The sequence below is a fragment of the Bos mutus genome, chromosome 4, assembly GCF_027580195.1.
Source record: "Bos mutus isolate GX-2022 chromosome 4, NWIPB_WYAK_1.1, whole genome shotgun sequence".
Taxonomy (NCBI): Eukaryota; Metazoa; Chordata; class Mammalia; order Artiodactyla; family Bovidae; genus Bos; species Bos mutus.
The window spans coordinates 70,524,920-70,537,564 of record NC_091620.1 but is presented as its reverse complement, the minus strand read 5'-3'; the positions used below and the strand labels follow the sequence as shown (position 1 = coordinate 70,537,564).

Below are 12,645 nucleotides of genomic sequence, written 5' to 3'. Positions count from 1 at the left end.
AAGCACAGTAGATTTTACCGAATGTTTTCTTTTTTAATTAATTGTATTGGAGTGTAGTTGCTCAACCACGTTGTTAGTTTCTACAAAAATATAAATTTTAATAAAATAGGCTAAATGAATACACCTCCAAATGAATTATATAGCACAAAATTTTAAATATATAGGAGAAAAAGCAGATGAAGTAAAAAGCTGGGAAACTACTCATTTTCAAATACCTAACACAAATCTTAAAATTTTTAATATGCTTAGAAATACACATCATGTTAAAATACTGATTCATACCTTGACTTCTTATGTTCAAATAATCTGCAGAATACTTTTAGATTACCATAGGAATTTACAGAAGTCAGCCTTTGTACTGTATACTCTCATCCAATGGATAATCATTCTAACTCAGTCAAATAGCGTATTTTAAATGTTGTAATCACTGAAAAGCAAGCATTCAGGGGAAAATCAGCACACTACGGAACTTAACACACATAGGGAATTACCTGGCGGTCCAGTGGTTAATGTGGAGCTCTATACCAAAGTCACTGGTATAAAGCCTTTGACCAAGGTCACAAATGTGGAGCCTTGTACCAAGGTCATCTCCGGAACTGACCAAGCCCCACAGCAATTGTTGCCATGAGCCTCCACCCATCTAAACCAGCCAGCTCCAGTTCCCTGACCCCATATTAGATTAAAAAAAAATACCCACCCTGTGCTGTGCTCAGTCACGTCCGACTCTTTGAGAACCTCCCTATAGCACCCTAAACAATCACCTAATGGCACCCAGCAAGAACTCGGTCTTGAGGCTATAAAATTGGCCACTAACACACAAAAGCCATCGGCTCACCCTTGAGCTGGCCTGCTGTTCTAAGTGTCTCCCGCTGTAATAAACTCTATTCTCTCATTCTGCCTCATGTCTAAAAATTATCTTCCAATCCATGCACAGACCATGACAATTAGAATTCAGTACTTTCACTGCCATAGCCCAGGGTTCAATCCCTGGTTGGGGAACTAAGATCGCACAAGCTGCATGATGCAGCCAATTAAAAAAAATAAAAAGAACTAAGCATATATACAAAAACCACAGTAAGAAGTATTTTTGTTGTGATGATTTATCTACACATATTTAAACTCAAAATCAACATACTACCATGACATCCCTATAGGTTTTATAAAGGAAAAAAATCATTTATCATTTGTTTACAAAAATTACCATTAAAAACCAGGTAGTGTTTCTTGCTTCCAGAAACTTATAAAATACTATGAGATTAAAAAAATTAACTTCCAACAGTAAGTCAGTACCTAGAGCCTCTTAATTTTCCCATAGTCTAGTATCTATCCTAAATATTCAAGAAACAGACAAACTATTATTTTTAAAATACTATGTTCTTCATCAGGATGCATTAGAAACAGTGTACATGCTGAGAATAATACCTTTGAGTATGTGTAAGAAATACTGGGGAAGCATTAAAGAATATTGCCTCACAAAAGGCAATATCCTTCTTCCTCAAGAATTCAACCAACAAAGGGAAAAATCATTTAGCTTTCTTTTGATGTGCAGTGATTAATAATGTAATCACAAGTGGTGACAGAAAACACAGTATTAGCATTTCATATATATGAGATATAATTTAACAGAATGAAAAATTCATAAAAGTAGTCAAACAAAAATAGAAGAATTCACAATAAAAATCCAATGCATTATTCTACTATACTTTCAGTTTTGAAAAGCATTTCAAAGAAGTCAAACATAATGAAAGAATTGAAGCCTATTTCCATTACTTTGGTGGAGCTGACTTTGTTTGGGGTTTGCGGGGTGTGGCGGGGGACAGTGGTTTCAGCCCCACAATGTGACTTGCTGAATCTTAGTTCCCTGACCAGGGATTGAACCTGCACCCTCAGTAGTGAAACTGCAGAGTCCTAACCTCTAACCACTAGAATTCTCTGCTTGTTTTCATTAACTCAGTTATAAAAGCACTAAATATGCACTAGGAATTGTTCTAAACATTTTGTTTACTCAAATTAGCACCATATTAGTACATATTAACACTCCTTTATGGATAAAACAGGCACAGAAAGTAACTTGTCCAAACTCACACATCTAGTAGGAAGCTAAGCAATGATTTAAATCTAGAGAATTTAGCTCAAAGGTCAGAGAACCTGCTTGCCAATGCAGGAGATGTAAGAGACAGGTTCAATCGCTGCGTCAGGAAGATCCCCTGGAGGAGGGCATGGCAACCCACTCTAGTATTCCTGCCTGGAGAATCCTATGGACAGAGCAGCCTTACACGCTACAGTCCACAGGGTCACAAAAAGTCAGACACACATGCTAATAAAACCGCAAAGCTTTACTGAAGTTTTGTTGGAACACAGCCACACACATTCATTTACATATTACTCAGTTGGTTTCACTCTGTAACAGCAGAATTTAATAGCTGTAACAGAGCTAATATGGCCTGCAAAGTCTTAAATTATTTACTTTCCAATCCTTCACAAGAAAATTTACCAAGCCCTAGGCAAGCTCTATATAAAGTATAACAGTTAATGGAAACATACCTTCCAAAGACTCAATTCCAGTTGCTTGTGCCAATAAATCTTCATGTCTTGCAACGACCTGAAAATCAAGAATGAATAATCAGCATTACAAATATTAGGTATTTTAATTTGTAACCACAATGTAGAACTGAAGGTCTCTCTCTATATGGAGAAAAAAATACAAGTAAGAAAGGTGTGTTTGAGATGTCTGATTGGCAGGAACATAAACATGCTTAAAGCTCGACATGGTGCCAAGGAAGTCTTTTCATTAGCCCCATGTTTTCCTAGTAGGATGTGCAGAAGGAAGATGTGCCAAAACTGAACAACAAAAACCTGCTAATTCTCACCACACTAATTAATACATGTTTTCCTTTTAAAGAGTGTTTTCAAACAGCAGGTTCTTTTAGCTCTCGAACTTAATCAGCATCATCACAACCACATTCTAATTTGCAAAGATAAAGCAGAATCAGCACCTCCCTGAACATCTCTCTGTTTCCAGCTTCCCCATGTCACAGCAAATCCTCTTTCCTATGGAAGACTGATATTTTTAAGAATATTAGGGCAGTGTGAAATGTTATACCAAAAAAAAAAAAAAAGGTTAGGAATTAAAGGCTACATGCAAGACAATCCTAGAAACATCAAGAAATCAAGCAAATCTTTAGAATAATCCAGGAATCCTTTATTACAATGAATTAGAAGCTTCATGTCTAATCTGTAAACTGAAGCTCCTCATGAGCGAAGATTCATTGACTGGAACCCTAAATCCTCCACTCTGTCCAATACCAGATGTCACTGTCATTCTAGCAATTTCCTCTATCACATAACTGTTACTTTTGGTCTCCTATGTCTTATCCGGAAGACTTCTCAATTTTCCCCAGTCTACTGACATGGTGATTAATGCATCCATCCTAACACAATGATTTTCTCCTAATCCTCTTTCTTTGTCCCTTGTGATGCTGCGGAAAGTTTGAAAAACCTAAAACTACACTGTTATAGTCTCCCCTGCAATCAACTGGATGGATTTCCAAGAGATTTAGAAGACAGAAGAGGAAAGCTGTTTTCCCATTACTGTTTCAGCTAGTAAGCCAGATCCTGAGACCTGAGGCTTTAGAGACAGCTAGCCAAGATAGCCCTATTCATCATTCCAGAGTTCAGTTACCAGAGTTCAAGCACCCAGAAGGTGAACTTCAGCAGGGACATGGGAGTTAACAGCAGGTGCTTGCAGGCCTCTGGGCTGCATCCACGGTAGATCCTTCCACCCTATTAGCTGTCCATCCAATCCTCTGTATTAAGTATTTTCCTGCTTTAAATACCTAGAGTGGTTTCTGTTTCCTGTACTAAAGTCCTGACTGATACATATCTCTGTACGTCTTTTGTAATTTAAATCATCTCACTGATATTTTAAGTTATTTTGATTATATTTTATGAGTTCAGTCAGCATTATCCCAATTTTGCTTCTGCAGAAAAATAATTATAGCAGGTTCAGATCTCATACCAGGACTGAGACTTTTCTCAATCCCACATCCAAAACTACTGTTAAGTATAACTTGCCCTCTCTGGGAGATGTTAAATAGTTTTTACTGATTCCTTCAGAGAAGTTACTACATGCAAAGGATAAGGAAAATGCCAACCACAAAAAGGCAGAAAGAATTTCAGGTGGCTTCTGCAAAAAGCTACCCCAAGAAACACAGGCAGAATTAAAAGCGTTTTCCCCTGCCCCCATAAACAATGTGTACTACTCTGTTTATAACAGGCATCACTTGCCTGTCATTATTTCTGTCTGTGTCTGCCACTGGTCTGTGAATGCTTAGAGAGCCAGGGAATATGTTCATTTTTCTATTCCCACAGACTACAGCAAACCAGACTATTAAAACTGACCATAAATGTTTCCCAATAAATAACTGATCTCTAACTATATAATCTGAATTTTACAGTTAAATCAACCTTAGATGTCATCCCAGTCCTAAACAAGTAGCTGTTTTAATTGATAAAGCAAGACACAAAAAAGTTTAAGGGAACATGTCTCATTTTATACCAGATCTAGGTTTCCTGGTAAATGTTCATTTATTCATGCAACTGTTCATTAATTTAAATGTTTAAGTGCCTACTCAGAAAAAAAAGGCAAGACTCAAAGGTATTATATAATATGAAAGGTAACAGCACAACTGAGACTTGGACCTATCTCATAATTCCCCTTTTGTGTCCTATCCACCACAAATTTATCAACTATCTGCAATTTCATCAAATGTTACATTTTGTGTTCATGAAGTATGAACTCCTGATGGGAACAGTTTTCCTTATTCACACTATTCTGCTTCCAAAATTCCATTTTCTATTATCTTTATCAAATGTTAGTCACTCAGCTGTGTCTGACTCTTTGCAACCCCAAGAACTGAGAGTCAGGCTCCTCTATCCATTGAATTCTCCAGGCAAAAACACTGGAATGGGCTGCATTTCCTTCTCCAGGGGATCTTCCTGACCCAGGATCGAACCTGAGTCTCCTGCATTGCAGGTGGATTCTTTACCGTCTGAGCCACCAGGAAACACTTAAGACATCCTATTTTTTGCCAACCTATATTCCCTCCATATCAGATGAGATGATGAAAACAAAGTATGAATAAAAGGTTTTGGAGAGATGGGATATCCATTTTTCAACTGACAAAAAGTAGCTTCCAGTAAACTTTTAAAAAATGCATTTGGAGGGACTTTCCTGGTGGTCCAGGGGTTAAGACTCCATGTTTCCCAGGTGGGGCACGTGAGTTCAATCCATGGTTGGGGAACTAAGATCCCACATGCTGTGTGGTGCAGCCAAAAATGTAAAAATATATATATACTTGGGAAAATATACATTTGTTCATATAAATATGCATTTAGATTAAATAATAAAAGGATTATAAAATGATATATAATTACTCTGGGATAAATTATATGCTCCAGAAGATTGGAATTACCTGTAAGTGTAGTTCTTTATCCAACTGACTGATTCCTTGGGCAAGTTTTGCTAGTTGTTCAGCAATTACAGCTTGATGAATAGATTGAGAAGTATAAGTCTTTACATCGAAGTCTTCATTTAAAAAATCACTATAACACTCTGGGGAAAATATAAGAAAAATTATTAATCACATTGCACCAAACCACAGATGGAACAACAGACTGGTCTAAAATTGGGAAAGGAATTCATCAAGGTTGTATACTGTCACCCTGCTTGCTTAACATATGCAGAGTGCACCATGGAAAATGCAGGGCTGGATGAATCACAAGTTGGAATCAAGACTACTGGGAGAAATATCAACAACCTCCGATATACAGATGATACCACTCTAATGGTAGAAAGTGAAGAGGAACTAAAGAGCTTCTGGATAAGAATGAAAGAAGAGAGTGAAAAAGTTGGCTTAAAAACCCAACATTCAACCGAAGATCATTGCATCTGGTCCCATCACTTCATGGCAAATGGATGGGGAAAAAATGGCAACAGTGGCAGATTTTATTTTCTTGGGCTCCAAAATCACTGCAGATGGTGACTGCAGCCATGAAATTAAAAGATGCTTGCTCCTTGGAAGAAAAGCTATGACAAACCTATACAGTGTATTAAAAAGCAAAGACATAACTTTGCTGACAAAGGTCCACACAGCCAAAGCTATGGTTTTTCCTGTAGTCATGTACAAAAATAAGAGTTAGACCATAAAGAAGGCTGTGTGCCAAAGAATTGATACTTGCAATCTGTGATGCTGGAGAAAACTCTTGAGAGTCCCTTGGACAGCAAAGAGATCAAACCAGTCAATCCTAAAGGAAATCAACCCTGAATATTCATTGGAAGGACTGATGCTGAAGCTCCAATACTTTGGCCACCTGATGGGAAGAGTCCATTCATTGGAAAAGACCCTGATACTAGGAAAGACTGAGGACCGGAGGAGAAGAGGATGACAGAGGATGAGATGTTGGATGGCATCACCGACTCAATGAACATGAGTTTGAGCAAACTCTGGGAGACAGTTAAGGACCAGGAAATTTGGTGTGCTGCAGTTCACGAGGTCACAAAAAGTGAGACACGACTTAGCAACTGAAAAACAACAAAACCACAGAAATTAAACGACAGAACAATTATAACCACAGTTAACATATTTTGAGATTTTTCTGTACACCAAAAACTAATGAAAAGGCTTTCTGTTGTGAAGAAGAAGGAATACGTGGTGGCAACAGCAGAAGAGTGGCAATATTTACTAAGAATATTCCTACACATCACGTACTGACCTAAGCACTTTATACATACTAACTCATTCAATATGCACACAGACCTGTTGGAACTCATACTAATTTATTCTATATGCACACAACCCTGTTGGAAATATCATTCTCCCCATTTTACGGGTGAAGAGACGGGCAGAGACAAGGCATGAAACTTTGACCATCTCATTGTTTGAACCCAAGGCAGTCTAGCTCCAGAGCCCACCTCTGGACCACTATGCATACTCCTAAAAGCTAGTTTTTAGGAGCACCAAAGAATCGATGCCTTCAAACTGTGATGCTGGAAAAGACTCTTGAGAATCCCTTGGACAGCAAGGAGATCAAATCAGTCAATCCTAAAGGAAATCAACCCTGACTATTCATTGGAAGGCTTGATGCTGAAGCTCCAATACTTTGACCACCTGATGGAAAGAGCCAATTCATTGGAAAAGACCCTGATACTAGGAAAGATTGAGGGGAGGAGAAGAGGGCAGCAGAGGATATAATTGGAGAGTACCACTGACTCAAAGGACATGAGTTTGAGCAAACTGTGAAAACAGTGAAAGACAGGGAAGCCTGGCATACTGCAGCCCATGGGGTCACAGAGAGTTGGACACGATTAGCAAACAACAAAAAAGCTAGTTTTATCAGTAAGTTAAAAGAAAATACTGAGAAAAGATTGAAAAAAAAATACTAGCAACAGTTTTCAACACAAGAAAACAAGGTCAACAACAATTAGAAAATTGACTGGATCTGAAAATTATGGTCTCCAGTATCTCCAGATCAATGCACAAATACTGTTACAATAAAGTGAATCTGAAATTTTAAAAGAACTAGGCACATACAAACTTACAGGTATTATTGAAATTTTGGATTTATGAGTGAAATGAGTAAAAGGAAGCAGAAACCATGTTGAATGTAGGCCCTTACGAGAAAGAAAACAGGAGTAAATATAGCTGTCAAGATAACTTTCTGTACAGAAATCCACAAATATGTGAAAGGAAAATGGAATTATGAATTAAAAATAGATATACAGAAGTGAAGTCAATGTAGGTAAAAAGGATTATCTCCTAGCCATATGGTAGATAGAGGTAAGACTGCCTTGACAAGAGATTATAAAACAAGCTATAATGTACTTTTACAAAAACTTCAATTGTCTACATTCACTATAATATATGCTCAAGGGCAAAGTCTTTGCTTTCTGTACTACCACACCCACAGAGCATGAACAATGCCTGACACACAGCAGGTGTTCAATACTGGCTGAATGAATTAATCTATACATCAGCTACAAGTATCATTCTGCTAAAAGCAGAGATTCATTCTTGACTACTCTCGAAGTGAAGTGAAGTGAAAGAAGGAAACTGCTACTTTGGCCTTAATCCTGAGAACCCCATTTCCTTACAGTCTGCCAAGCAATTCTCAGAATCAAGGATCCCGCCAGGCAGACAAGTGGAGGTTATTCCAAAAGCGAAGGTTTAGAGGCAGCAAATACAAAGGTATATTCTGAGGAATAAGGATAATACTGACTTCAGTATGTCTAGATCACAATGGATATTGACAGAAAGGGTAAAGGATGGCAGGATTTGAGGTTCCAAAGGAAGGCTGGGGTGCAGTTTGAAAAGAGGCTGGTAAAACAAGCAAAATGTTCAGACTATACCCCATTTAAGGTTTTACAGCCAAGAAAGAGTGCTGTGAGCCTTGTGTTGTAGAACAGTTTCTGGCAGCAGGATGGAGGATGACTGAAAAGGGATTAGCCACGCAGTGGTGTACTGGGGCTGGCTCAGACTGACTCCTCAGAGCCAAATGTTAAACTTTCAGGAATTGTGTGAGCCAGCTGACATCTCATGTAGCTATCTTCAAACTGACCACGCTAAGGGTATTTATACCATGAAAATTCACATGTAATACAAAAGCGGGGATTTTGCTCTTTTCCCAGAAAGCTGCTTTACCAGCATACTCACTGAATAGAGCCACAGGAGTGAGTACGGTGCTATGTTAACAGCCCAAGTGACAGGATGGAGACCAAACATAGTGGCAGTAAGAATGTCAAGGAAGTGACAAATATTCAGACACTACAATGTACAAGACTTAAGACACAGGCTGGAAATGGGTGATTAGGTAGACCAAGAATTAAAAGATGATTTCCAAGATTCTTGACTAACAGACATGTAATCTTTGTATAAACATGAACATGAATGTACCCCTGCCTCCACAGAACTCATAACCTATAGGAGAACAAACACACACCTAACTTACCACATACAAGTAAGGATAACAGAGATGACTAGAGCAAAGGGTTAGAGGAGAAGGGTGAAAAAAATTGATTTCACTTTTTCACGTGCAGAATCTATACTATCTGTTCATACACGGGCCTTTCTAATAACTTATTTTGTATTGTGGTACAGCCAATTAACAATGTTGTGAGTTTCAGGTGAATAGCAAAGGGACTCAGCCACACAAATATATGCATCCAGTCTCCCCCAAACCCCCTTGCCATCCAGGCTACCACATAACATTGAGAAGAGTTCCATATGCTATACAATAAGTCCTTGTTGGTTACCCATTTTAAATATAGCAGTGTGTACCACGTGCAGATTTTTTATATGTAGAATTAGTAGTGCTTGTTCACTATCAAGATAGAAATGTCCAGTAGACAGTGGTTCTATAGCTCAGAAGAGAGGTAAGGACCATATATGAGTATATTTGTGTACAAAGATATTAATAGTCAAACAATGAAAAAAAGACCAGATGATTTAGGAAGCCACTTTAGAATGCACAAAAAAATGGGGACAACAATTCAGAAGCAGGGAAACACCAAAATTTGGGGGTAAAGATAAAAAATGAAAGCAAAGAAATTAAATGTTCAGAGAGAAAGAAAAACAGGACAGAATGGCAAAAACCAAAACGGACAGTTTAAAGAAAGTAAATGGCCAGTGGTGTCAAATATCGGAGAAGGCAATGGCACCCCACTCCAGGACTCTTGCCTGGAAAATCCCATGGACGGAGGAGCCTGGAAGGCTGCAGTCCATGAGGTTGCTGAGGGTCGGACACGACTGAGCGACTTCACTTTCACTTTTCACTTTCATGCACTGGAGAAGGAAATGGCAACCCACTCCAGTGTTCTTGCCTGGAGAATCCCAGGGATGGGGGAGCCTGGTGGGCTGCCATCTATGGGGTCGCACAGAGTCGGACACGACTTAAGTGACTTAGCAGTAGCAGTGTCAAATATGTTACAAAGATCAAACATAGTGAAGGCTGGATACTAATCACTGGTTTTTAAATCAGAGGAGAGAATATCCCTAATGCTTCTCTTTTATAGTTTTCTCATTCTTACAGCCATCACATCAGAAACATCTCACAAAATTTCAAACTATGCATCTTCTCACCAACCCTATCAATCCTAATCTCCATCACTGGCAGATCCCTGACACAGTGAATCACTGTTATTGATGGGAATATTTACTTCCTTAGGAATGTTGTGGGGGCAAGAGTGGAGTGAATCACTGAACTGGCACACAATGAAGACAACAATATATAAAGAAATCTGAAAAAGAGCACTTAAAGAATAAGGAAATTTAAAAACAAAACAAACTAAAACCATGCAACTCACAAGCCACATGAGGAAAAGTACTTCAAAAGTCAAAACCTTTCACAAGATCAAGTAAGATAAGGACCAAAACAGTGTCCATTTGATTTATCCCCGAAGCAAAGCGATCTCAATGGCACAGAATGAGAGTAACTGGTCCTGGAGGAGGCAGGAAGAAAATCCAGAACACCAAGAGGAGCGACTGTCTTTAGGAAGCAGTACACTTCTTTCGTAATTAAAAATATCATGTAAAAGAAGAAAGGATGGCAACAGGTTGAGGCTAGTTCACAGATTTAATGGCAAGAAATCGAGGAAGTTCATATCAGATTCTTCCAAGGAACCTGAAAACCATTTGTTGAGCTCAAAGGGAGTGGCTTGAAAAAAGTAAAAAAGATTTAAGTAATTACTGTTGAAGATGAGAAAGAGAACCAAATAGGAAAATACAGAAAGCAGCACTGAGGCTTATGCACCCTCCAAAAACTGATTACAGTTCCTGGAGTGAAACCTACTGAAATCAATACCCATGTGTGGCATGTACTACCTTCGTACAGTTCACCTGGAGAAGTTCTATTTATACTTCAAAACCAACTCCAACTAGTCTTTTTTGACATTTCCTAGCCACCAACAGTTATCATCCACTTTTCTATTCATGTTTTACTTCATATATAATTCTACTGCTACCATTATAATGCTATATTACAGTGTCTAACTTTATAATTTTACAGGACTATTTCCCCTACCAAAATCGTAAGCTACTTAAGAGTGGAAATTGTATGTGTAACAGGAGTCAAGACTTTGTAAAACTGAATTTAAATTAAGATATAAAGATGCATTAGCCAGAGATCCTACAGAACAGGATCTAGTTCAGAAAAGGACATCATTAGTAAATCTTGGCAAAAGTATGTAAATTATAATCAGAAGGCAAGAAACTAAGGGCAATAATAAAGCATACAACACAGAAAACAAACAGCAATTTAGAACTTTATTTCATTTATAACTTATTTTGTTCTACAAATGTGTACATATGCTTCTCAGTGTGATGTTCAGTTTTTAAAAACACTCTGCACCTACCATAGGTAACTCTGCAGAATATAAAAAGGAATTTTACAATGCAGTAAAGGCTAAGCACACAAATTATTTTTATACAAGGTTGAACATGATGTTGATTTGGGAAGGAAATTAAGAACAGATGAGAAGGGTCTTTAGAAATTTGAACTTTATTCTGAAAGAAAATAGATTTGGAGTACGTTAACGTCACGAAAAGAAGTACGTCAAGACTGTGTACTATCACCCTGCTTATTTAACTTATATGCAGAGTACATCATGAGAAACGCTGGGCTGGAAGAACAAGCTGGAATCAAGATTGCAGGGAGAAATATCAATAATCTCAGATATGCAGATGACATCACCCTTATGGCAGAAAGTGAAGAAGAACTAAAAAGCCTCTTGATGAAAGTGAAAGAGGAGAGTGAAAAAGTTGGCTTAAAGCTCAACATTCAGAAAACGAAGATTATGGCTTCTGGTCCCATCACTTCATGGGAAGTAGACGGGGAAACGGTGGAAACAGTGTCAGACTTTATTTTGGGGGGCTCCAAAATCACTGCAGATGGTGACTGCAGCCATGAAATTAAAAGACGCTTACTCCTTGGAAGGAAAGTTAGGACCAACCTAGACAGCATATTCAAAAGCAGAGACATTACTTTGCCAACAAAGGTCCGTCTAGTCAAGGCTATGGGTTTTCCAGTGGTCATGTATGGATGTGAGAGTTGGACTGTGAAGAAAGCTGAGCGCCAAAGAATTGATGCTTTTGAACTATGGTGTTGCAGCAGACTCTTGAGAGTCCCTTGGACTGCAAGGAGATCCAACCAGTCCATTCTGAAAGAGATCAGCCCTGGGATTTCTTTGGAAGGAATGATGCTGAAGCTGAAACTCCAGTACTTTGGCCACCTCATGGGAAGAGTTGACTCATTGGAAAAGACTCTGATGCTGGGAGGGATTGGGGGCAGGAGGAGAGGGGGACGACAGAGGATGAGATGGCTGGATGGCATCACTGACTCGATGGACGTGAGTCTGAGTGAACTCCGGGATATGGTGATGGACACTGAGGCCTGGCATGCTGCGATTCACGGGGTTGCAAAGAGTCGGACACGACTGAGCGACTGAACTGAACGTCACTAATACAGTTGTGTGCGCTTCTCAAATGTAGTATGTCTAACTTTTCTTATTCCTAGCAATTTGTCCAAAACTATAAATAAACTTGACTGCTATATTCAATACATATGGTTAATCCCAGCTTGAATGAATGCTCC

The 12,645-nt window shown here is 38.6% G+C and overlaps 1 protein-coding gene across 3 annotated transcripts in view; it reads right to left on the bottom strand.

Annotated features, from left to right (window-relative positions):
• The window catches only part of COG5 (component of oligomeric golgi complex 5), a 277,335-nt gene that overhangs the window by 264,023 nt on the left and 667 nt on the right, over positions 1-12,645 (bottom strand). For all 3 annotated transcript variants that reach the window (XM_070369612.1, XM_070369611.1, XM_005901432.3), the window contains exons 2-3: positions 5,475-5,614; positions 2,545-2,602 (exon numbers count right to left, since the gene is read on the bottom strand). In XM_070369612.1, coding sequence (XP_070225713.1) covers positions 2,545-2,602; positions 5,475-5,614 — 198 coding nt within the window. The remainder of the gene's footprint in view (positions 1-2,544; positions 2,603-5,474; positions 5,615-12,645) is intronic.